At 39.5% G+C, this 26,710-nt stretch overlaps 1 protein-coding gene across 5 annotated transcripts in view; it reads right to left on the bottom strand.

Moving 5' to 3' along the window:
• AMPH (amphiphysin) overlaps nucleotides 1-26,710 on the bottom strand; it is a 220,668-nt gene that overhangs the window by 62,751 nt on the left and 131,207 nt on the right. For all 5 annotated transcript variants that reach the window (XM_020289907.2, XM_076006299.1, XM_076006296.1 and 2 more), the window contains exons 6-11: nucleotides 16,095-16,202; nucleotides 14,097-14,182; nucleotides 5,407-5,482; nucleotides 4,664-4,746; nucleotides 2,231-2,372; nucleotides 599-727 (exon numbers count right to left, since the gene is read on the bottom strand). In XM_020289907.2, the coding sequence (XP_020145496.2) occupies nucleotides 599-727; nucleotides 2,231-2,372; nucleotides 4,664-4,746; nucleotides 5,407-5,482; nucleotides 14,097-14,182; nucleotides 16,095-16,202 (624 nt within the window). The remainder of the gene's footprint in view (nucleotides 1-598; nucleotides 728-2,230; nucleotides 2,373-4,663; nucleotides 4,747-5,406; nucleotides 5,483-14,096; nucleotides 14,183-16,094; nucleotides 16,203-26,710) is intronic.

Here is a 26,710-nt window from a genome sequence, read left to right as displayed (position 1 = left end):
AGAAATAACAGAAGGCATAAGACACAAATTAATACATACACACATGTTCCCTGAAGTGCTGGTGAAACAAGAGCAAAATCAGAAGCAACCTGTGGCCAGCACTCAGGGGTTGGTACGTCCAGCCGATAGAATCCCGTGGCTGAATCCTGTGTTTTTACATACACAATATTATATCATGCAAAAATGCTCAATACAATTAAGTAGAAAATTCAGGAACACATAACAAGATAATCTGAATTATATGGTGCAAAAATTTTATATACTCTGGGGAGAAAAAAGACTAAAAGAAAATACACCAAAATACATTAGTGGTTATGATTTAAGTGATTATTAAAATTCTTCATTTTATACTTTTTGGTATTTTCCCAATTTTCTATCATAGGTCTATACTACTCTTAAAAATATATGAATATTTTCAAATAATTTACATCTCCCATTTAAGAATGCTTCAGACATATCAAGTAATTAAAACAAACCTGAATGACAATTAAACTTACATCATCGGCTCTAAATGCTGCCAATTTCCTCAGAGCTGACCCCCGACTGTCCCTCTGCCGTGGCACTTTAGTGGACTTCCCAGCTCTGAACCCGCACTCACCTGGGAAGGTGTAGTCACGCTGATTTCTGGAACAAAGTTATCCTCAAAGAAACTGATGATGTTCTCCTGCTGCAGTTCCTTTGTTGGGGTGACTTTAGGCAGAGGTGGAACAGGAGGCCCTTTCCTTGTCTAGGAAGCATTAAATATAAACATCAATTCAGCTAAAGATGCTGTGAAGAAATGTCATGAAGCATGAAGAAATGTCATGTGAACAGAGCTAGGAGGACAGATTTATCTCTGATTGAAACAGATCTGCGTATAGAAATAATCCTACCTGATTTAGGGGAAGAAATGCTGTCTACGTGGGTGGCTCTTTGGGCACTGCCAAGCAAGGGTCCAATGGAACAAAACTCAGGCTATGAGAGCCCATTCATCTCAACACAAGTATTAGGTCATTAAATATGAAATGAAATGAAACAATGTACTCAGGAGTGTAGGGGCAGGTACCAATAACTTCAAGGTTAAACTAAGGCAATACTCTCCCCGAATTAAACTGAAAATGATTTCTGACTTCGGCGATACATTAGAATTTCAAAACTAAAATCAAGCAAGCTTTTCATTTGAATCAATGAGATCAATGACAGGCAGCTTACATTTTACTTTACTCTCCAGGATTTTGAAAATTAAGAAATTTAAAGGTCTATCCCTTATGTATATCCTCTTAAGACTTTCCTTGGTTCAACCATATACAGATGGTCCTTTACTTAAGATGGTTCGAGCTAAGATTTTTTTGACAGTGCAAAATGACATGCATTCAGAAGGAAGCTGAGACTGTGTCTCGTGGTGCTGGGCAGGGGCGGCGAGCCGCAGCGCCCAGTCCACACGAGAGCGTGTGTGCAAACAACCAGCGCTCTGCAGTGCACCGTGCTGGCAGGTGATTCCGCCCACCTGCAGGCCAGCGTCAGTGTTCTGAGCTCATTTAAGGCAGGCGAGGCTAAGCCACGATGTTCACTAGGTTAGGTGTACTAAACGCATTTTTCACTCAGTATGTTTTTCACTTACAAAGGGATTATTGAGACGTAACCCCATGGTAAGTCAAGAAGCGTCTGTACATGAAAGCGTGAACTGGACTGGGGGCTTGGAGTTTTCCTACAGGAATTTTCTTTTTACCCAAAGTAGACAAAACAAAGCTGGCCATTTTTTCCCTACAGTTAACTCTGCCCAGCCCTTGCTGTTCCTTTTCAATCCTGTGTTCCTTGCAGTTTTATTAAGTAGCTGTTCATATGCAGCATAGTACAAATGATACAAAAAAAAAATGTGAAGTGACACAGAAACATAATAGCTTTTCTTGGCAGTATTTGCCCTGATCGTAGCCTAAACCCCTAGGAGAGGGCAGGTTTTATGGAGAAAGCAGGATTAAATGGAGCCTTGAAAGAGAGATGGCAGGAGAGGAGAGCGTGCTAGCCTGAGCAAGCTGAGAAGGTGCCGGGAAGTCCCAACAGACTCAAACGCAGGGCGTGTGAGCAAATATAAACAGTCAAACAGGAAACACAGGTAGATTCCTTAGTGACAATCGCAACACCTAGAACCTCACGCCTCAGTCTCCCCAGCTGAAAACGTCTCCATGGTATCATCTCTGACGGGCCGCCTCACCGTGAGTTCTTCTACCCACCAAAATATTCATCTTCCTACCTGCGAAGGTGACCTCGGCCGTGCGGGGGCGGGAGACGCAGGTGCCGCCAGCGTGTGATTCGGACTGGCTGTCGGGCTCGGGAGGGGTGAGGGCTCCTCGGGCGGTGACGGTGTCTTGGCAAGGCGGAGAGGACCCGAATCACTAGACAAACACAGGAGATTAAGCAAGGGGCCTTCTAAGGAACAGCACTCATCCGATCAGGGCCTCTCCATCCCAGAGAAATCCTAAAGCATAACACGTACTGTTACCCCGCCCCCCCCTTCCAGGTTAATTCTGGCTAACGGTAATGGTGATGGTGACAACTGGTACCATTTGTTGCCCACCATGTGCCAGACCCCATTCATATATTATCTTTTATCTCCACAGCAGCAGCCATGTCTTCTTGTCCCCACTTCTCAGGTGAGGAAAGTGGGGCACAGAGAGGTTAGAACAACCCTAAAGTCACTCAGCAGTTTAGTGGATCTGAATTCAGGTCTTAGTAACCCAATCCCCCTGTTCTTTCAAACAAGCTCTGCAAGAATCTTCCCAACACAGGCTGAATTCATTTAACTGGTTTCACTTTTTATTCACAAGAGAATCTTTCCACATCCCAATCTATAGAAAAACCTACTCTGAAAATTGGAAATTTTCCATTAAAAGGCAGCCTTCGGATAGTGTAATAAAGATTTTGTACGAGTGCTTTCTGATGACATTTGGAAATAAATCCAGTAATTAATTTCCCTTTCTACAACTTCTAAAACAATGACTCAACGCAGACACCTTGAAATGTACAAACAAATTGTGTGATGGGCGGGATTCAGTAATGTTTACTGAGAAGCCACCATGTTCCCGGCACCAGGCCAGATGCTTGGGAACAGCCCCAGTGTGATGACTAAGAAGCACTCAGGACACATCCTACTCTCTAAGAATTTCTAAAGGCTACAGCTAGAAAGAACAGAGCCTATACCCCAAAATAAGACAGCACATACACGGCAGCATGGTCTACACATTCAGGGGCCGAGGGAATGGGTCCGGGAGAGAACACAGACACTGCGCATGATTGGGCCCACGTGCCAGCAATCATGTCCTCTGACGGGAAACACAGCCCCATCTACGCTTAGTAGGGACTCCACTGAGCTCACTCACCACCTTGTTCTGCAGAGGAATGTTGAAAAAAATGAAAGGAACATTTGTTAAGCAGGTCCTGGCTCCACTTTCTCTTCACTTTATCTAATACAGCAACATTGAAACTGTCATGTGCATTTGCCTCTTTCATTTCCACCTAAGGGAGCCACCATGAATTTTTAAAAAACCCAAATATCACTTCGATACTCCTGTTCTAATTTTGCCTAGCTCAGGAGTGAAATAACTGTACTGAAAACAGTAACTCTGCCCCTTTCATGTGTTCTTTCAGGTAATGTTCTTCACCCGGGAAAGAGGAGATACAGCTATGGCTCCCTTTGTACAGCAGCCAAAGCAGAGACTACAAGCATGTCTAATCCAAGAGCAGGGAATAAGAAAACTAGTCTTCTCCAGAGGAATCCAAACATGACCACAGGTAGAAGTTGGTGCATGTGTATGACTATGCGTGTTGTCATAACTGCATGCGTATGAGTGTGGGCACTGATTGATGTTAAAATTGCAAATATGGATTGTCAGGACTATGTATTACCTTAGAAGCCATTTAGTTCAACGATATCTTATTTTTTCTCTATGGAGTAAAAAAAACCAATGAGACCTTTAACCAGAGAGGTTATTGGACTTACTCAAGGAAAGCAAGTTAACTGCAGGGTCACAAAACTGAAAGCTGGGTCTTCTGACGCCCAGCCCAAGGCTCGCTAGCCTTAGTTCTCTGAGTGCATAATGCCCGAGAAGGATGGAATAAGAGGGGTCCCAAAATCACAGGAGAAAGCGGCGTGAAGCTGAACTCTGGCAGGGGAGACAATGAACCTACGTGGATCACCCAGCCTTCGGGGTATTTGACTGGCGTGCTCATAACGGCAACATGCCACAGAACAGAAACAACCCAGCATCTGCCAGATCAAGAGTTAGGAGGTAAGATGATGAGGAGGTCTCACTTCTCCTTTCCTTTCCCAAAACAGGATGTCAGCACCCATAAGAATCAGAACTGTCACAGGTTTTGGGAATTCCTTTCTTCTCCGGAGAAAGTAACAAGTGTGCAACTAGAAAAGAGCTATTAAAATTTCACACCATGGCTATCAGATCCTGTGGAAGCAGAGAGGGGCAGAGAGTCAATTCTACTGTGACAACAAGAACCCTTGCTGAGACCAGAAGTAAACACAAAAGCACAGAACAGAAGTTGGTGTCAGCCTCCAGGTGGAAGGGCCCCTTTGAGACTTCTACAGGGTGGATACAATAGGACAGGCTGGGCACAGACGGCAGACAATTCAGCAGGCAGCAGGTTCAAGGTGCTCTGATCAACGGTGGCCTACCTGGGGGCTCCTTGAATGGTGAAGGCCTTGTCGGCGTGCTGGTCGCCCAGTTTCGTCATCACTTCATACAGTTTGTGGCAAAGCTAAGGGGACAGAGGCCACTTGTCTATTAGCTGCAAGTCATCCTGGTGCCAATTCAGGCTGTTCTCCCCAAGGAAAAAATTGTTTATTGAGAAACTAAGAATCTTATGCTAGTTTGGATGGCCTCAGGATAACTGAAAAGAATTACATGGTCCAAATTTAAAATCTATGTCAAAACTAAAAATAAGTACAAATAAACTAAAAAAAATATATATAGTTATTAACCAGAATACAGAGCAGAAAACAAAAGCTTACTGTTTACATTAACTCCACTAGAAATAGCCACATAACCACCCCCTTTCAACTAAGAAAAAAAATCATCAGTCAATAAACAGAGTTGCCGATTATCTAAACATTGTGAGATCGATTTTTCATTAGCCTAAAACACCACTTGAAATTCCAACTTCATAAACTAACTGAAAAAAAAAGAAGATTTTGAAACTATGACAAAATCTTCCAAACATATAGACAACTATGTGGTCACTACAAAAACTGTACAAGCATTACTAAGAGTAACAACACACTGCTAAAAGAAACAAACAAAAAGAAACATTCAAAAAAAGAGTGAATTCTTTGGATAATGCTAAGCCATTTCATTTGTTTCCAAAATAAATCTTCCTTTACTTTATATTCCATATGTAAAAATAATCATCATGACTCACCACCGCAATTTCCTTATGAAATTTGGCCTCAAGGCTGGAAACGTTTTTGAAAGTATTGACATAAAATCCAACTCGTCTTACATGTGGAAATAGGAAGAGGAAAGAAGAGAGAGGGAAAGGCCAGTCAGCAAAAATGGATTTTTAATGGTAATCAAACATATTCAAACCAGATTTTCTTTACATAATTTTCAATAAAATTGGATTAAATAAAATACTTAACCCAGAGTATGCTCAACCTTTTCTCATCCGTTCATATACCAAAAAAAAAAAAATGTTTTGGCATAGACCACAGCATCTCCTAAAATTCTACTTAGAGTAGTTACTACCCTAAGACAGTGGTTCCCAAACTTTAGCGTGCATCAGAATCACGTGGAAGACGTGTTTCTGATTTAATAGGTCTGGGTGGGGAGACTGAGAATTTGCATTCTCAAGTTTCCAGGTGATACTGACGCTGCTGGTTCAGAGATAGCACTTTTAGAACCACTGTCCTAAGAATGTGTTTGTATTTTAGATATGTATCTTGTAAACGTCCCAAGATTTGGGAACTTTATTATTAATTTTTATAAAATATAAATGATCCGCTTTCAGTGGACTCCAGAATTTATGTGTTAGAGGGAAAATGGATTCTGATTGTTCAGCAAAAGTGAGAGCACACTTTCACTGAGCAGAGAAATCTTCCTGGGGAACTGTGAGCAGCAACCTGTGACCCCTTCTCTAGGACCCCAATCAAACAAGCCCGCAGTTCTTAACACCTTTCCTCCTTTAATTGCTCAGCAAATGACTCTGGGTACATGCACAGTAGGGAACTAAGGCAGCTCCAGGAATTTACTATCCAATTAGAGAAGCGCCCCAGAGGGGCTGATTAATGAACAAATGCTCTATTCATACTTAAAATGGCAATGTATTGACAAGAGAAAGAAGCAGAGATTACATAACTGCATGTGAACATAGAGGTAGCACAAAAGGTCTTAACTGTGGTCTCCAACCCCCAGGCCATGGCCCTTTACTGCCCCATGGCCAGTTAAGAAACGGGCCTCACATCACTGCCTGAGCTCCACACCCCAGGCCCCCAGCCCCAGTCCAGGGAAAAATCATCTTCCACAAAGCCAGCCCCTGGAGCCAAAAAGGCTGGGGACCACTGCAAATATCAAAAATGAGTGGACGGCTAGACATGCTGGCTATGCTTATAATCCCAGCATTTTGGGAGGCCAAGTCTGGAGGATCGCATGAGGCCAGGAGTTCAAGACCAGCCTAGCCAACACAGCGAGATCCTGTCTCTAGAAAAAATAAAGCATATTAGCCAGTCATGGTGGCAAGGGTCTATAGTCCCAGGTACTCAAGAGGTTGAGGTGGTAGGCTCGCATGAGCCCAGGAGCTTGAGGTTGAGGTTACAGTGAGTGGTAATCGTGTCACTGCACTCCAGCTTGAGGGACAAGATGAGACCTTGTCTGGAAAGGGAGGGAGGGAGGGAGGGAGGGAGGGAGGGAGGGAGGGAGGGAGGGAGGGAAGGAAGGAAGGAAGGAAGGAAGGAAGGAAGGAAGGAAGGAAGGAAGGAAGGAAGGAAGGAAGGAAGGAAGGAAGGAAGGAAGGAAGGAAGGAAGGAAGGAAGGAAGGAAGGAAGGTGGGCATGGGCAGAAACAGCTACAGGAACCAACAGGAGAGACGAGTAAGAGGCCCTGTGCCAGCTGCTAACATCTGCTTGGGAGAACAATCTTGGCCTGCAGAGGACCAGTCATATTTAAACAGAAGGTGGGTACAGATGGGAGGGGCATGTAGTTAAACTTGACTGGCAGGTATTGTTATACCAAAACCCTAATGAATGTCTATGATTAAAACTTTGTGCACAGCTTAATAATTTCCTTTGAATAGGCTTTTTGATCGTACGTGCTGGTGAAAGGTATGAACGATAGATCTTTTGATGTTCAGGCCAAACTGCTCCCGTCAGGCAATTTGTTCAACTTTGAACATCATCTTATAAACAATCTTTGTAAATCTGATAGCCAAAAGTTAGCATCTCACTGACTTTTAAATTTATACTCCTTTTATCAAAGTTAACATATTCACCTATTTATTGTCCATTTGTATTACTTTTCTGAATCATCTACTCATTATATTCATATTTGCTTATTTATTAATGTTTGTTTTTTTCTTAACAATTGATAAGGGCATTTCTATTGAACATATTGAAACTTGGATTCATTTAGCAAAAATTTAGAATCCCCTCCTTCTACGTTTAAATTTTGTTTTCTGATATACAGCATATCTTAAATTGTTATATCAACTTTGAGAAATAACTGGTATAGTACCAGAAAGAAATGCCTTATTTAGAATAACTAAACAAACGTCTATACTTTCTTAATATTTTTATTGCTTCTTTTTAAGACTTAGAAATTAAATGAACTAGTATACATGTATGTAGAAAAAAGTGCCCAACACTTTGATGCAACTTATTGTATAGTGATTTTTCTCCAGTTTATGAAATCAGACTCTAAAGTGGGGATTGCCTTTGGATACTTCGCTATTAGAGCTCTAGCACCTAATACAGCACCGCATACACAGTAGACATGCAGTAAATAGACCACGAGTGAATGGATGAATGAACAAGTAAACAAGTCAATGAATGAAAAAACTTGTCACTCTTTCCACTAGAATAGCATATTCTTATTGACCATGCCTTGTAGAAGACTAGCATCACCAGCAGTGAAATATACAAACACAAAGAGTATCTGGAATCTGATATCTGTTTGGAAGTTTTCATTTGGCAAGTTCTTCATAAACAAGGGATTCTGAGACATTACTGTTTCCCCAAATGTAGCATCTTCAGGTGTCTTCTGATTAGCTGTCAAAACCAACTTTATTTCTTTATTAGGACATTACTTTGTTCCTGGAAACAGTGGAAAGAATTAAGAGCTGAGCTAATCCCAGCCACAGCTTGCAGGCCAGAACTCTCTCCCTTCTGTAAGCCCTAAGGGACACCTGCTTGCCCTGGAGGGGGTGTCACTGCTTTCCCCAGAGCCCCCTGCAGTGGGGGAGACATCCTCTGCACCCCCCTCCCTCACCATGGAGAAGGGGTGGGAGGAGGAAGAGTTTTCTTCTAGCTCTTTTCCAATCCTCTGAGCTCCTTTCCATCCTGTGAGACTGAAGGCAGCACATTCAACCTCTTCCTGGCTCATCTATCAAACTCCCAGGTCACCCCCAGCCCCATCCACTGTCACAATGGCATATCTCATGGTTGTCCTCTCTCTCCCTTACCAAATGCTAACACTCACACAGCAAATCCTGACATCCATAGGACTATCCAACCACAAAATGAGCCCCCTAACTCATGACCCAGCACCCTATTTATACTCACTCTGCAGTGGCCACTGCACATTCTGGATCTTGCCACCACTCACACCTGTTCTACCTCCAAAATGGGGCAATCAACGGCCCCCCCAATAACCTAGTTTCCTAGGCCACAAGAGCCCCCATTCATTCATTTCCATTCTACCTGCTGCCATTCTTTTAACTTCTGTGGGATCAGTGCCCCTTTTCTTCTAGGCTATCCCCCAGCTCAGGCTAAACCCCCTGCTTTATGTAGCTCAGGTCCCGTGGCTCAACATTCCCTGGCCAGTCCCATCTCTCCCTCCTTGCTTGTTCTCACTACATTTACCCCACATATCCTCAGTACCAAACCATCCCATCATCCCCACAGCCACTGCCATCTTTTCAAAACCACAAAAGCATTTTAAAGGCTTCCCTTGCCCCATCTTCTCCCTCTGCCACTACTCCTCATGCCCATCAGAGTCGGGGTAACTGCTGCTGCTACTTCCTCACATCTTGTGGAGGCTCCAAGGCCTATAGTGGAGCTTCTGCTCCCACCGTCTACTGAGACCCCCCTGGAAGCTCGCCAAAGGCAAAACCTCTCCAGTCCTCATCTGCCTCATCCTTCTGTTACTAATGATATTCCGGGCACTCCCTCATTTGTAAAGTTTTCTCCATTCTTGGCTTTTTGAGATACCACTCTTTCTGAGCTCCTTCCACATCTCTATTTATTTCTTCTTTTCCACATTCTTTAAATATTGGTGCTCTCAAAGATTCTGTCATTCGCCCTCATCTTGTCACGTGATCTATCTGACTTCCTACCTCATCAACTCCCATGAGGTCATTACCACACTTATGGTAATGATTTCCACCTGCTCTGTGAGCTCCAGACTTAGCTCTACACAAATCATTTAATCTTCGTTATGATCTACAAACTCACCATACATAAAATGGAACTCGGTATTTCCCCAAAACTTCCTTTTCTTCATATATGGTCTCCTTGAGAGAAGCCCCCTAACCACCCAAACTACAGTTACTCTCTGTTAAATTATCCTGTTTTATTTTCTGCATTAAACTTGTTGTCTGACATCTTAGTCTTTTTTTATTTGCTTTTTAGGTAACTACCTTTCTCTATCCTTAAATGTAAGCTCCAAAAAAAAAAAAAATATTTCAGTACAGGATTGTTAGCACCTAAAAGAGTGCTTGGTACACAGTGGTAGTCAGTAAATATGTGTTGAATGAATGATAAATGAATCTGGCCTCTGCCTCTCTCCTGCTTTATCATGACCAGCCCCTCCTGGACACTGTCACTGTGACCTTAAACCACATTAGACTAATTAAAGTTCCATGAACCCACATATCTGCTTCAGATCCCATGCCTTTAATCATGCTCTACATCGGCCTAGAATCTCCTTTTCACCAAATGATGATTTTACTCATTTTAAAATATTTAGCTCAAGCATTGCCTTTGGAATCCTTCCTTCTTTGCAATACCTCTCTATCATCCCACATGAATTACAAGCTCCTTTAAATAATACACACGTACCCTAGTATTTCCTCTTTTAAAATTGAACTTGCACCCCCTCTAGGTAGTGGTTCATTTCTCTTTTCCCTTGTACATCCAACATTTAAAAAGTTTTCGGGCCGGGCGTGGTGGCTCACGCCTGTAATCCTAGCACTTTGGGAGGCCAAGGCGGGCGGATTGCTCAAGGTCAGGAGTTCGAAACCAGCCTGAGCGAGACCCCGTCTCTACCAAAAATAGAAATAAATTAATTGACCAACTAAAAATATATATACAAAAAATTAGCTGGGCATGGTGGTGCATGCCTGTAGTCCCAGCTACTCGGGAGGCTGAGGCAGTAGGATCGCTTAGCCCCGGAGATTGAGGTTGCTGTGAGCCAGGCTGACGCCACGGCACTCACTCTAGCCTGGGCAACAAAGTGAGACTCTGTCTCAAAAAATAAATAAATAAATAAATAAATAAAAAGTTTTCTACACATGGCAATAATGGAAGAATAGAGAAACAAAAAAGACATAAGATACACTGAAAGAAATTAGCAAAATGGTAGACAGAAATCCTACTTTATTGGTGATTACATTAAAGGTAAATGGACTAGGCACACCAATCAAAAGGAATAGGTTCACAGAATGGATAACACATACACACACACACACACACACACACACATACACAAATGATCCAACTAAATACTGTCTACAAGAGACACACTTAAGATTAAAAGACACAAATAGGTGGGAAATAAAAGAATAGAAAAAGTTACACCATGCAAAAGTAACCAAAAGAGAGCTGAAGTGGCTACAGCAATATCAGACAAAATAGACAAAATTTATTATCAGAGACAAAGAAGAACATTATACAAAGATAAAAGAGCCAATCCATCAAGAAGACACACCAATTACAAACAAATATATGCCTAACAACACAGTCCCAAAATACATGAAGCCAAAGCTCATGGAACTGAAGATAAAAGCAGACCCAATAATAGTTGGAGCCTTCAATATCTCACTTACAGTAATGAATAGGACAAATGGCAGAAGATCACTAAGAAAATAGAGGACCTGAACAACATTATAGTCCAACTGAACCTAACAGACATAGAGAACATTCCACCTAGCATTTGGAATGATTCTGAATAGTGCGATATGGGGTTTCATGCATTAATAACTAATATTTAATATGTTCATTACTGCATGCCCAGGATTATACATTTCACCATAGGAATGACAGAAGATAAGAAACTACTAACTTCAATTCCAATGCTGAACAATGTGTCTAGGAAAAGAACATATGCATTCATGAAATAACTTGATAGATCATGACTGTATGCAATCTCATTTTAGATAGAGGGGCCCCAGATAAAGGCAGCAGGATTTACAGAAAAAAAAAAATCACAGAAGTGTTCTTAAATGCTACATTTAGGACTCATGAAAGTGTTTAACCAATATGAACCTCAGCTTCCTCATCTGTAAAATGGAGAGATACGTAATTATGATAGAGGGTATGTATGTAAAGTACATAAAATGATACCTAGCAAATAGAAAGTATTCACAAAAATGATCTCTCTCTTGCTCTTTCACACCACCCACACACACAGGCACACACAACACACTGCACACAATTATTGTGGTTGAATAATAATCTGGATTTAGTCAACAAACTATATAGAAAGGAAGGCCTATGCCAGGTTTTGATCAAAGGTCAGGATCTGTATTGAAAAACTAGCATTGACTGATGTTATTTCCTGAGTGCCAGAATGAGGAATTAGATTGATCTAGAAAGCACTGAAACATTTATACTGTGTATGATCCGAAAAGGAGAAAATTTGTTACCAAAATTATCCCTCAGATATTCCCTTTGTTTTTCAGTCTCTACAAAGTCTTTCATGTTACATGACACTCTGACAATTAGTTTACTTTGAATAACTAAATAGTATTTGGGGGGAACATAATAAGCCTGAAATAACATCTGTCAATGCTACTCTTGGATGATTGTAGAGATCGCCAGAAAAAAATATTAGTTATATGCCCAGTACATATTATAAGTATTTGTTTCTGAGAAATTCTGGCAATTTTCCCAAGGGTATTACTTCACAGCTGTCAATTGGCAACTTCTCAGGGGTATTATCTCATAACTGGAACTGTGGAACGTTGTGATACCCAAGCCTTTTTGAAGATCAGTTTAAAAAGTGATGAAGTAAGTAATTACATTGGAGATCACAAAAATTCCTCTGCAGGGGAAAAGAAGAGAATAACTGTTTTCATTGTGTACAAATGACAACTTGTGTTTGAAATGGAATATCTACTGAGGATAATGATAAGCTCTGCAGAACTACTGGCAGACTTGATGAGTGTCTTCAGTGAGGATAAACTCAACTGATGCCAAAGATGTTTGTAAGGATGTTGGATACAAGTATTCCATGAAATGTGAGTGCAACAAAGTAATATCTATCTTTTTAAAAAACTCAGATCATTTCATATAATTTAGGATTTTTAAATAAATATGAATAACTAAATAAATTCAAATTATAAATAGGTAGCTGATTCATCTATTTCCCTAAATATTTATTATTCAGGCTGTATAAATTCTCAGTGGGAGAGAGGGGAGGTCTTCTTTAGGCACAAACAGTAAGGTCCCAAGCAGGCCACAGAGCTGTCAAGGGGGAGCTCCTGAAAGAAGAGGTGTATAGGATGAGGGCAAAGACAGAAATGTAAGGGCCAGACCACCATCACATTTCACAAGAGGAGGATGAGGGTTAGCGCAGTAACAATGAGAAAAAGGGGGGGAGGGAGATCAACCCAAAGGACTATACCAAAAAATGTGGACCATTTACTTAATGGCCCTCTGGTTTCCTGCAGTTAATGACTCCAAAGCTTTGAGTCTTGGGAGCCCAGCAATGATGGTACCAAAAAACTGGATGCAGATGTTGAAAGAATGCATAAATTTGATAAGCAATGAGATAACTTCAGACATGTTGGGTAATGGCTTGTCACTGAGGTGTGACATGTACAGGCTAGTTTACACTGAACTAGCCAAAATTCCATCCACATATTTCAGTAGTTCAAAAATAAACAGAGTGGCTATTATAGGCAAAGAGAAAAAAAAAAGAGCGCGCGAGAGAAAACCAGGGACGAACACAGAAAAGGATAAACTCTCAAACTGCTTACAATTTTAGTGAACAAGTAGAAGCTCTAGACTTTATACATAGGAAGGTGTTAGGGAAAACCATCTGGTTGGAAATTAGGACTAGAGGATCTGACTGAAAACCATGTGGCAGGGCAAACATGATTCTGAGTATCTGGGGTGGCAGCATGGGGGTGCTGATGGAAATTGAGGAACATAAGGCCCCACTTCACCCAACAACTTCTACATTCTATCACTGAGTGGGAAAAATAGAACAAACTATAGAAAATGCACTTAATTCCATGAGAAATGCCAAAAGCCAGAAGACTAGACAAGTTACTGGAATAAAGGAGGTTCCACCAAGAGCTGAGAGGCTATGTTGCAAATTTCAAGACTAAGGGCAGTTCTCCTAATGCCTCTCACTGAGATTTGGGTCTCCCCTTGAGAAATACATCAGTGTCCAGAACTGAGCCACCCAACATGATTGCTGCTAGCCACATGTTGCATTTTAAATTTACATGAGTTAAAATACATTAATTTAAAATTCAGTTCTTCAATTATATTTACCGTATTCTAAGTGCTCAACAGCCACATGTGACAAGCAGCTACCATATTGGAAAATATAAAGAAAACTTCCGCTGGACAGTGTTGAAGCATAAAACAGAAAATAAAAAGAAATAAGGGGTATTCACTGTACATAAACTTCTAAAAGGGACATGCACAACCTGCACAGAAACATTTTTACCTTGACCATAATGATGGTAACTCCTCTTGTAAGTCAACGTTAAACTCTTCAAATACTTTCTGTGCTTTCTGAAATTCCTCTTCTGCCTAGAAATGATATATAACATGTGTTCACACTAAAAATCAACCCATTTCTATGAATATATACAACAGCATCATTTAACATAAAATAAAAATAGCCTTATGACATCCTCAAAACATTTTGGGAAGGAGAGATATTTGGTTAAAATCCACATGATTTTTTTCAATTAAACATGAAATATTAATACACTAAAACTGGAAACTGGATTGATTATAATGGTTGTATAACAGAGGATTGGCCTGAAAATAACGGCAAAAAGATGTATTCCATCTCCTTAAAACATCGCCCACTTTTTCTGAGAACTAAAGCCTGCAACCCGGCCCCAGGCAGGTGGTCAGTAGGGGACTGGAGATAACCATCCCAGGTGCTGGAGCCAACCTCCCAGGTGGGTGCTGCACAGATCACAGTCTTTGGCAGAGACGGGAGGATTAGAATAGCTAACGACAATAGCATAGACCTGAGGGGCACTCCATTCAAAAGCTCTTTATTTCTGCTTGTGTTCAGGAAATTTGGATTTTTGAGATGAAGTCTACCATTTTTCCTCCTTTGCTGGCAAAGTAATAAATTTCTCTTTCCTTCTGCTCAAACCACTTGTTCTCATTCTTCTGATATGGCCTCAAGGACAAGCGATGAGCTTTCAGTAACAGCTGCTTTTGCAGTCTCTGGCTGATTCATTTATTCTATAAAAATACACTGACTGCCTGCCATGTAGATAACTCGGTAGTGGAGACTGCACCAGACGCCAGACTCCCCAGTCTAGTAGGAAGGGTAAATAATGACATTACAAGGAGTATTTACAAAAGGGACTTACACTGTGGTATGGAGCATGCTATGGGCAAGATGGTGTACAGAGAAAAGAGAAGGTTCCACAGAGGAAAGGGGATATTTTATCTGAATCTTAAAGAATCAGGAAATGTTTGCTAGAGGGGTGGGGGAAGACATCACAATATATGAAGGTGCCATTCCATGGGGTGGAATTCTAGCTTACTGGCCATGTGAACTTGTCAGACTGCTTTAGCCTTGTGCACCTCACAGGCTGTTGGGAGTGTAGGGAAAGGTAATGTAGATGCGATATTGAACATGGTGCCTGGCATGAGGCCTCTCACGAAGGACAGCTCCCACTGTGGCTGCTTAGGAACTGATGTGTGGGCCATGGATGCTCTGTCTCACAGTGTGTATGGAAGAAAGAGAGGGGGAACAGGAGGTTTGAAAGTTGATTAAGCACGGGCAGGTGAGTTATAGACAAATGTTGAAGGTCTTCTATGGCATGCTAAAAACTTTATAATTTTTTTCTACAGGCAAAAGAAGCCATTGAAAGATTTAAGCAGCAGAGAAACCTATCTAGATATGTGATATAGAAAGATCATTCAGGCAGCTGTGTGCAGGCAGAGGAAAACAGCCAGACTGGAAGAAAAGGGTGTAGACACTAGATGACTTCAATCAGTTGGCATCTGTAAGTTGCTGGCATACATGGTAAAAGCCACTGAAAATGGGTTTTCTGAAAGAAAACTAAAGTTATGCAAATCTAGCATGTGTCTATGCTCTCAATCCAAGGTTTTATCTGAGAATTTCAGCTTGGTTTTCCATCTGAATCTGCATTTCAGCCTCGAGCGTGGACCACAACCACATAATGAAGTGCAGACACACACAGTACTTTCTTTGATCCTACATCACTGTAGGCAAAAGTTTATTCTGAGCAAAATGTGTGAGTCAGTGTCCCCCGTGCAAACTCTACAATAACATTAAAAACCTTATTTTAATTAAAAATAATAGAAGGCAGCCCACCAGCACCATGTTTCAGTTTAAACTTCGTCTTGATTCCAATCTCTGTTAAAAATGAAACATATAATTTTAAAAAGCTGAACTGTAACAAGTCATGAAATATGGAGTGGTATCCACCCTGGGCTCAATCCCTACCTTAGAGATCCGACCCTCGTCCTTTCTCTTGGAGCTCTGCAGCGCCTCCAGGTGGTGGCGGGCACTGTCGTAGTCCACCAGCTTCCTACTGCGCTTGGCGATGCGGTTCTGCCAACAGAGAAATGCATGCGCTAAGAAAGAGACACGATAATAGAGTCTCCCTTTAGCTGCAAAATGCCAAAGTGATCGGCTGAGAATCTTAACTGGATAACACAGTAAGATAGAATTCCTAAATGATCCCTGAAAATCAAACTATAGCCTCCAGTCCTTTGTGTGGAAATCAGTAGGTAACTATCTTCCCTTCTGATAACACTGAGGCCAACTATGAGGCACTGAAGACAGAGTTTGCGGTCAGAAGACCCGAAAAATTCCAGAATTGGTTGGGGTAAACCTATACTCTCCATTAGTCTCTTCTCTAAATCTTTAAATGTCCAATGTTGAAGACAGTGAAAAACTATATGAGATTTGGTTTTATAATTCTGGTAACACTCACATTAATAGGCATTCTATAAAACAGATTTAGTTCCTAAGAAATCTCTTTTCCTACAAGTTTTTCTCAATTCATTAAAATCACTTGGGCTAATGTGTCATTCTGGAATGGCTGGTGATCAAGACACAGGGGAAACTGTCCTATTGGGCAAGCTCTTTCCCATGAGGTTTCATTGGATGCCATGAGAAAGTCTAGGAACAAGATACTCCCTTGCAGTACAGGTGAGAATCAGGTGATCTATGGCTGCTAGGGAATGGGCATGAGCCTTTCTCATTTCCATGATCATTTTCTCTTACAAAGCAAAAGCTTTACGTTGCTTGAGGGAGCACCAAATCCTTCTGCCCACAGGAGCCAGGTAAAGATCCACTCTTCGGGGGGATAAGAAAACGCAAACCCAATCTACCTCTGGCCTCTAGGATATAGGTGAAGAAAACTGCTACAGGCAAAAGGGTAGAAAGAGAAAAATCTCAACCCACAGGCAAGGGACATAAAATCTTGGGCCCAAGAGCTGACTCCTATAACAAGCCACAGACTACTCCCACTTGAGTAGGGGAAGGAAATTCCTGCTTAAGACCAGCCACACTGAAGCAGATTTTGCCTAAGACAAGGCCAGGAAAGGATAAAAGAGAACAGCCATGACTCTACTACAAGCCTAACACTAAAAAACTTTCAATAGCTACCTATCACTGGAGCAATGGCAGTGCATGGAGAGACACTCCCTCTGCTATATAGACATATGAGGACAAGTAAAATCTAATGGGAGCAAGAACATGAGAAAAATACTCTAGTACCCAAAGGCCCACCATATTTGGGCCAAAGAAGAAGCTAAAACCAGACTCAAATTCAGAAGTCTGAAAACATTACAGATCTTAGAATATAAATACAAGGTATTAGCAGCCAAATTATTGAGGAATTTGAAAGCTATAGTGCCCTGAAAGTAACAATAGAATAGCAACAACAACAATTTAAAAAAACCCAAATCCAGCTCAGGTTCTGACTAGATTGTCTCCAACTTCCACACTAATGGCCAGACATAAAGGCATGCCAATTTCCAGGCATAACTATTACTTCAGTCTTCACTATCCTATATATGATATTTGGCATTCATTCAAACACCAGGAAATACATAAAAAACAAAAGAAAAATGACCCATAAGAAAAGATAAAATAATCAATAGACCCAGACTAAGATATGACCCAGATGTCAGAAGTAACAAACAAGAATTTTAAAATAACTATGACTAATACATTAAAGTGTCAAGTTTAAAGAAGTCAACATTATATATAGACAGTGAATTTCAGCAGAGATATGGAACTTTAGTAGTCAAATAGAAATACTGGAAATTTAAAAATTATATCAAAGGGGAAGAACTTCGTCAATGGGCCAATAAGTAAACCCCAAAAAGCTGAGGAAATAAATAGTACACTTGAAGATTAGTCAAAATAAATCATTCCCATTACAACAGAAAGAGAAAAGAGCTGGAAAAAATCCACAGAGAACTAAGCCTAAAAGACCTATAATACAATATCAAATGGTCTAACATAATGTAATTGAAGTCCCAAAAAGAGATGAAAGGGAGAGTTATGAGAAATATTTGAAGAGATAATGGCTGAGATTTTACAAAATAATGAAGACATCAAAGTACAGATCCAAGACACTCAGAGAATCTCCAAAAAGGAAAAATACCAAACAATACACATCTAGATACATCATAGTCAAACAACTTAAAGTCATGAATAAAGAAAAAAAATAAAGAGGAAAGAATTACAACAGGCTAATCTTCAGAAACTATGTAAGCCAAAACATATTGGAATGATATCTTTAAAGTAATGAAAAATAAATATTGATAGAAATCTATGAACTCAGAATTCTATACTTAGTGAAAATACCTTCCAAGAGTGAAGATGAAATAAAGGTTTATTTCAGACAAACAAAAGCTGAGAGAATTCATTGCCAGCATAAGAATTTTAATACCAAGTGGAGCTACACAGAGAAATGAGTATCAGAAATTATAAAAATTAAAGTAAATATGTAAGATTTTGTTTCCCTACTTTCAATTGCCTGTATAGGTAACTGATTATTCAGAGCAAAAACAGCAACGATGTATTCTGGGATTTATAACATAAGAAAGGCAAAATGTGCCACAATAATACCACAAAAGAAAGGAAGGAAGAACTAAAAGTACACTGTTTTAAGATTCTTAAATGAAGTGGTATAAATTATTTGAAGTAATAAGACATGTAAGTTAAAAATATGTATTATAAATTTCAGGGCAACCACTAACAAAAGTGAAATAAGGTAGTTATTATAACTAATAAGCAAGTGCTGCAAAATATACTGATTCCTGCACCCCAGACTAAGAAATTCTGATTTAATTAGTCTGGGGCAAGGCTTAGACATCTATACTTTTAAAAAATCTCCCAGTAGTCCAGTTACGCCAAGCTAGTCTAATAATGAGAGCTACTGCAGGAGGAGATACTTTAAAAACTGCTATTTTTTTAATGATAGGGAGAAGAAAAAACCGCAATAAGATAAATGCTTATGTCTTACAAAGCATAATCACATCCAATGGATCCTCATAGCAACCTAAAGCATAAGTGTTGCAGGCATGGTGACACACCCACAGTCACTTAAAGATATGTGATGAGTTAGCCCAAAGTGGAATGACGTCCTTCAATAAGGCCTTTAAAGTGACACAGTTCATTATTTTTACTAAACATCTGTTACCTTAAAAGCAGCCCTGTCCCTTGAAGCACTGGCTTGAGTAATTGTATGCAAACAATGATGCTCTTATGAAGCTCTTCCTTGTGGCCTGGATACCCCTATAGTATCTTCCAAGTAGCAAATTTTGATTCTTTGAAGATGAATTTGATTTTTGAAAAAGGCCACAATTCAAATACAGATCCAAGTAATTTACATCTCTGAATGAGTTGGAAGAGTGCACTGGGAAATATTAATTTTGTTAAAAAATAAGAAGTAAATAGTGTGACCCATTTTCTTGTGTAACTGACAAGTCAATCACAAAGCATACAGCTTACCCTGGTAGAAGTGACTATATGAAGAACACCACTCATTTTGATGCATACATTTTTGTGTTGGAAAACAAATCTATCTTATTTCTTTACCTTTCTGATATTTTGGAAACTTGGGGGGGGGGAACTCAAATGTCCTAGGTAAGGGTAAACTTAACATACATTAGCTTTTTAATAGAAAATGAAATAATTCTTATTTAAACACCCAATAATATATTTAATTAAATAAATTATAAATTTAAACATTTCTTGAAACAAGAAATACAAAAATTTTCTTGAGATTTTCACTGTGCACTGATCTTCTACAGTTAAAAAATAATTTATCATACATTTTTTAAAAGATTTGACAATAACCCCAATTTGGAATTCATTTTAGCATATTGAAGTAAATATATGCTTAATTGCTCATGCATAGCTGCCAAGATATAATCTAAACTACATTTTACAATAACTGCTCACAGCTGTAAGCCAGCCTGAGTTGGTGACATGCAGGCTCTTATTATAACATTGATTTTAGATGTCAATGCTGCATAATAGGAACTGCAACACATGGTGCCCTGCCAATCACAGCTGGAAAAGGCAGCATGAATGGGACTTCATGGCCCTCATTTATGGACTGCGATAAATATTTGGGAATTTGCCTGAGGATTTAATTGCACATGGCCTGTTGATTTTAATGGGAATTAAGGAAGTAAATTGTGTTCCATGCTTTGAAAATTCTCCACTCAGTTTTTTAATTATAATCCTCATTTCTATCAATAACATTACATAATCACTCAGAACTGATTTTATAAAGTGACAGTATCTATACCTACTTCTAACTTCCATTTATTGAGTAAAGGTACACCGAATAACTTAAGTCCATTTTCACAGAAGAAATTCTTACAAATATTAAATACAGCTATCTGCCCACTCTCCAAGTCCAAATTGTCTCCTTTCCAATTTAAACACTGCTAATTCCTCAAATGTTTGTCATGTTATATGGTTTCATCAATTCTGTATCTTGGTTGATAGCCTTTGTGTATATTCCAATTTTCTAAATGTGGATTGAGAAAAAGAGAGCGAGAGGGAGAAAGATTATTTCAGTCTCTTTCCATGATGCACATAAAACACTGATATATATTTCATTTCTCTTCAGGGTATCCAGCAAAACACCTAGATGATATTACTCTCAAATCTCTAAATGGTTCAGTAACTAAAGAATAATCTTTGTCTGTGACCTAAACCATGGATCCCAAAGAAAGAAGTGCGTAAGTACATGTTCTACTAAGTCTTTTATATTTCTGACATGAAATAAACTGAAAAGACTAGCCAATATAATATGCCATGATTTTATTTTAACCTCTGTGATTCAACACAGGTACTTCCGCACACGCGTGCACGTGTGTGTGTGTGTGTGTGTGTGTGTGTGGTGTGTGTGTGTCTATGTGTATGTGCATTTTCTGAAATTATAGGTTTCTAGAGAGTATGGGCAATATCTAAATAATTATCTCTGGGCATTACAATAACAGCTAGCATCATTACGTTTTGATGATGATACTAAATTTTTGTCCCTGAAACTCAACATTCAAATGTCTATTTCTCTAGTCAATGACATACATCCTTCATTTGCTTGGCTAAGCCATACTATGAATATATACCACATGAACAATGTGGACAAGTTTCAATGTGCTTTGGAATTTTCAGGTAAAAGGATGTAGTTTTCCTTTATCCTCTTCTGATTTATTAAGTATTGTTTTTCCGGGAGATTAAATTACCATGCAACAGAGGTGATGTCAACAAGATGGAGGAATAAGAAGCCACAGACTCTCCTTACCACATGTGACACAAAGATTTAACATCAACACATAGATTAATTTCCTTTGTGAGAAACCCAGAAACTAGTTGAAGATACCCTGAACCTTAGGCAAGTGCAAAGCCAACCACTTTGAAACCAGTAGGGAAAGGGGAGATCCCTTCTCACCATATCCTTTGCTCTCAGCTCAATGCCACACAATAAAGAAGGAATGCCAAGCTCCCAGCTCCTCACTGAAATGTGAAGGAGTTGGACTGCACCTTTGGCATCCCAACTTTTCTGGCTTCTACCCAAAGTAGTATCTTCTTTCTTGTCTGCCTCAGAGAACTGACAGATCCAGCACAAAGTAATCCCCTGAGATCTACAGAAAACAAAAAGCATTCTGAACATACATGAAGGCATTTGCTACAGCTCTTCCCCCTGGCTCCCTGCAGAGCACTGAAGCAGAAACAAACAATCAAAAATACCCTCCTAGGGAGTATCATTTACCATACAACTAGTTGACACAGCCCCTCCTCTGAAGTCACAGCAAATAGGAAACAAACCCAAGATCTCACCTTCTGCCTAGTGAGGGAAGGAGTTGGAAAAGCATTCAACAGTCCAATATTTTAGGGGTTACCAAAGAAAATGGCTTCAGTCATGCTTGTCTCAGAGAACTGACACTGCTATGAACAAAAGAAAAAGCAGTTGGAATAGCACAAAATTTTTAGAGGCTTTCAGAATCTATGCATGAGATGACTGGTGAGGGTATTCTCCTATATGGTGTTGGTCTGAGAAGAATGAAAAAAGTGGCTAATTTTTCTAATGCACAGACACCAACACAGAGAGTCAAGGTGTTGAAATGAAGAAATAGGAAAATACATTTTAAATGAGGGAATAAGATAAATCTCCAAAAACAGATTCTAATGAAATGTAGATATGTGATTTATCTGACAGAGAATTCAAACTGTCACTTATATCACAAGAATGTATAAACAAATTGAGAATTTCAGCAGAGAGATAAAAATATTAAAAAGAAATAACAAACAGAAATCATGGAACTAAAACATACAATAACTGAACTGAAAAATAGAGTAGAGGGATTGAAGAGCAGATTAGATCAAGCAGAAAAAAGGATTAGTAAACTCAAAAACAGGTCATAGAAAATCATTTGATCAAAGGATCAAAAATAAAAACAAATTAAAAAGAGTAAAGAAAGCTTAAAGGGCTTATGGGATACATCAAGTGGACCAACTAATGCATTATGAGAATTCCAGAAGAAGACTGAAAGAACCACAGTGCATATGCAAAGAAATAATAGCTGAAAGCTTCCCATATCTCAGGAAGAAAATGAACACTTAGACCCAGGAAGCCCACAAAATGTCAAATAAAATGAACTCCCCAAAATCTACACTGACATCTACATTATCAAATTGTCAACATCAAAGACAAAGACACAACTTGAAAGCAGCAAGAGAAAAGTGACTTGCTGCATATAAGGGAATTTCCACAATGCTATCAGTGGCATTTTTAGCAGAAGCAGGCAACAAGGAAGTGGAAGGATATACATAAAGTGCTAAAAGAAAATAAAAACCCTGCCAACCAAGAATACTATACCCAGCAAAACGGCCCTTCAAAAACAAAAAATAGATAAAAGGTTTTGCAGGTAAACCAAAACTGAAGGGGTTCATCACCACCAGACCTACTTTACAAAAAAATGCTAAACACAGTTCTTTAATATGAAACAAAAGGGAACTAAACAGTAAAGAATGGCATAATAGAGTGGGCACATAGGTACTACAGTAACAGGGTATTGGGGAGTGGGGAGGGGAGAGGGGGATGAGTATATACATATATAATGAGTGACATGTGCACCATCTGAGGGATGGTCATGCTGGAGAATCAGACTTGTGGGGGGAGGGGGGGAAAGGGCATTTATTGAAACCTTAAAATCTGTACCCCCATAATATGCCAAAATAATAAAAAAAAATTATTGGTAAAGGTAAATATATAGATAAATACAGAATATTGTATTACTGGAACAGTGGTGATACATCACTTTTAATTCCAATATAAAAGACAAATGCGTTAAACATAATTATAGCTAAAAATGTTTATGGATCCACAATATAAATAGATGTAAATTTTGACATCAATGATACTAAGTATGCATAAAGGAAAAAATAAACTGTAGAGTTTTTGTATTTGATTGAAATTAATTAAGCTCTTCTTATCAGCTTAAAATAGACTGTTTAATTATAAAATATTTTATGTAAGCCCCATCATAACCACAGAAAATACATATAGAAGGTACAGAAAAGATAAAAAAGAAGAATAAATGCACATTAATATAAGGAAACAATAAAGCACAAAAAGTTAACATGAGGAACAAACTCCAAAAAAAAAAAAAAATTGACAAAATGGCAATAGTAAATCCTTCCCTATAAATAATTACTTTAAATGTAAATGGGTTAAACTCCCAATCAAAAGACAGATGACACAGTGGCTGAATGGATTAAAAAAGTAGAGCCAACAATGTTGTGTACAATAGACACAATTATAATTACAGGACACACTTAGGGTAAAAGTAAATAGATTGAAAATGATATTCTATGCAAACAATAGCCAGAAGAGAGAAAGGGTAGCTATCCTTATCAGACAAAATAGACTTTAAGTCAAAATCTGTCACAAGAGAAAAATAAGAACATGTAATGATAAAAGGTTCAATCTATCAAGAAGATATAGCAATTATACATATATTTGCACCTAACATAAGAGCATCTATATATGTAAAGCAAACATTGACAAAGGAAGAAATGGATGGCAATATAATAATAGCACAAAACTTTAATAACTCACTTTCAATAATGGATGGAACAACCAGACAGAAAATCAACAAAGAAACAACGGACGTGAACAGCACTACAGACCCGCAGTCCCCAGCCCCTCGGCCACGGACAGTACCATCCATGCCCTGTTAGGAGCCGTGCCTCAGTCGCTCCCCATCGGTCGCATCACTGCCAAAGCTGCCCCTCCCGTCCCCGGGGAAAACTGTCTTCCATGAAACTTAGGAACCGGGTTGCACATGAGGAAAGTTAGTGGAAAAAAATGAAACTTTGCTTGCTGGCTGGCCTCCTAACCTCCTGCTGTGCAGCGTGGGCACAGCCACTCCCTGTCATTTGCATCATCGCCTGAACAACACTTCCTCCCCACCCCATGTCAGTGGAAAAATTGTCTTCCATTGAAACCAGTGTCTGGTGTCAAAAAGGTTGGGGACCATTGCTACAGAACAAATGGTCCTAACAAATATATACAAAGCATTCAACCCAGCAACAGCAGAATACACATACTTCTCAAGTGCACATGCAACATTCCTCAGGATAGATCACACATTGGGTCACAAGATAAGACTTAACAAAAGAAGAATGAAATCATACCAAGTATCTTTTCCAACCACAACAGAAAGAAACTAAAAATCAACAGCAGAAGGAAAACTGGAAAATTCACAAATATGTGGATATTAAACAACACACTCTGAAGAACAATGGATCAAAGAAGATACAGAAAGGTAAATTAACAAGTGTCATAATGCAAATTAAGAAAAACATACCACAACTTATGGGATGCAGCAAAAGCAGTACTAATAAAGGGAATTATAGTGAGAAAAGCCTACATTAAAAAGAAAAATCTCAAACAACCTAACATTACATCTCAAGGAATGAGAAAAAGAAAAACAGATTAAATCCAAAACTGTCAGAAGGAATGCAATGATAAAGATTAGAACAGAAATCAGTGAAATAGAGCAGAGAAAACAGTAGGAAAAAAAAAATCAATGAAACTATGAGCTGGTTTTTTGAGCAGATAAACAAAATCAACAAACTTTAAAACAAATAGGGAAAAAGACTCAAATAAATAAAATCAGAAATGAAAGAGAAGACATTACAACTGATGCCACAAAAATAAAAAGGGTCATAACAGACTAATATGAACAGTTATATGTCAGCAAACTGCATAATATAGAAGAAACAGATAAATTACTAAAAATGCACAACCATTCAAGATTAAATAATGAAGAAATAGAAAGTCTGAACACACTTATAACTAGTAAGAAGTTTTAACAGACAATCAAAAACTTCCTTCCCACTCTCCCAAAGCAGCCCAGGACCAGATAGCTTCATTGGCAAATTCTAACTAACATTTAAAGAAGAATTAATGTCATTCCTTCTCAAACTCTTCCAAAATATTGTAGAGGACAGAATACTCCAAAATTCATTTTCTAAGGTCCTGACACCAAAGCCAGACAAAGACTCTACAAGAAGAGAAAACTATCCTGATGAATATAGATGCAAAAAAAAAAAAAAATCAACAAAATACTAGAAAACTGAGTAGGATCCATCCCTGGGATGCAGGACAGTTCAACATATGAAAATGTATTACACCACATTAACAGAATGAATGATAAGAATCACACAATCATTTCAATAAATGTAGAAAAAAGTGTTGGATGAGAAATACGTCCAGCCAGAGCATCTCTGCAAGAAGGGAAAACTGTTGATGAAAGAGAAAAAAACAAACAGACAAAGATAGATAGGATGAGGGTAAGAAGGAAGGATGCCTGAACCTACAGGAGACTTCACAGGAAGAGGCTGTGGAGCAGAACTGGAAGGAGAAAGGAATCAGCAGGGATTAAGCCCCAAAAAGCTTGAACACCAGCGAGAAGGGTAGGTGGAGGCCGGGCTCGGTGGCTCACGCCTGTAATCCTAGCACTCTGGGAGGCCGAGGGGGGCGGATTGCTCCAGGTCAGGAGTTCGAAACCAGCCTGAGCAAGAGCGAGACCCGTCTCTACTATAAATAGAAAGAAATTAATTGGCCGACAAATACATATAGAAAAAATCAGCCGGGCATGGTGGTGTATGTCTGTAGTCCCAGCTACTTGGGAGGCTGAGGCAGCAGGATTGCTTGAGCCCAGGAGTTTGAGGTTGCTGTGAGCTAGGCTGACGCCACGACACTCACTCTAGCCTGGGCAACAAAGCGAGACTCTGTCTCAAAAAAAAAATAAAAATAAAAAAATAAATTAAAAAAGGGGTAGGTGGAGCAGTTAACTTTCCCCTCCTTTGCATCTCGGACTGCTGGTGGGCTCCCAAGCTGCCGGAGAGACCTGCTGACACCAGCCCAGAGACAGCTGCTGCCAGTAAGAGGAGAGCCTCTTGCGGACAGGGCACCAGGCTCCCACCTCCCTCAGGGCATGTCTCCCCCCAACAGACCCCAGCCAATCTGCAGGCGCCATATTGCTTCGTTCTCCGCCCCCCCTTCCCCTACC

Source organism: Microcebus murinus, chromosome 9, assembly GCF_040939455.1.
Source record: "Microcebus murinus isolate Inina chromosome 9, M.murinus_Inina_mat1.0, whole genome shotgun sequence".
NCBI lineage: Eukaryota > Metazoa > Chordata > Mammalia > Primates > Cheirogaleidae > Microcebus > Microcebus murinus.
Note: the sequence above shows the minus strand (reverse complement) of the source record. Positions and strands in the feature narration are given on the sequence as shown.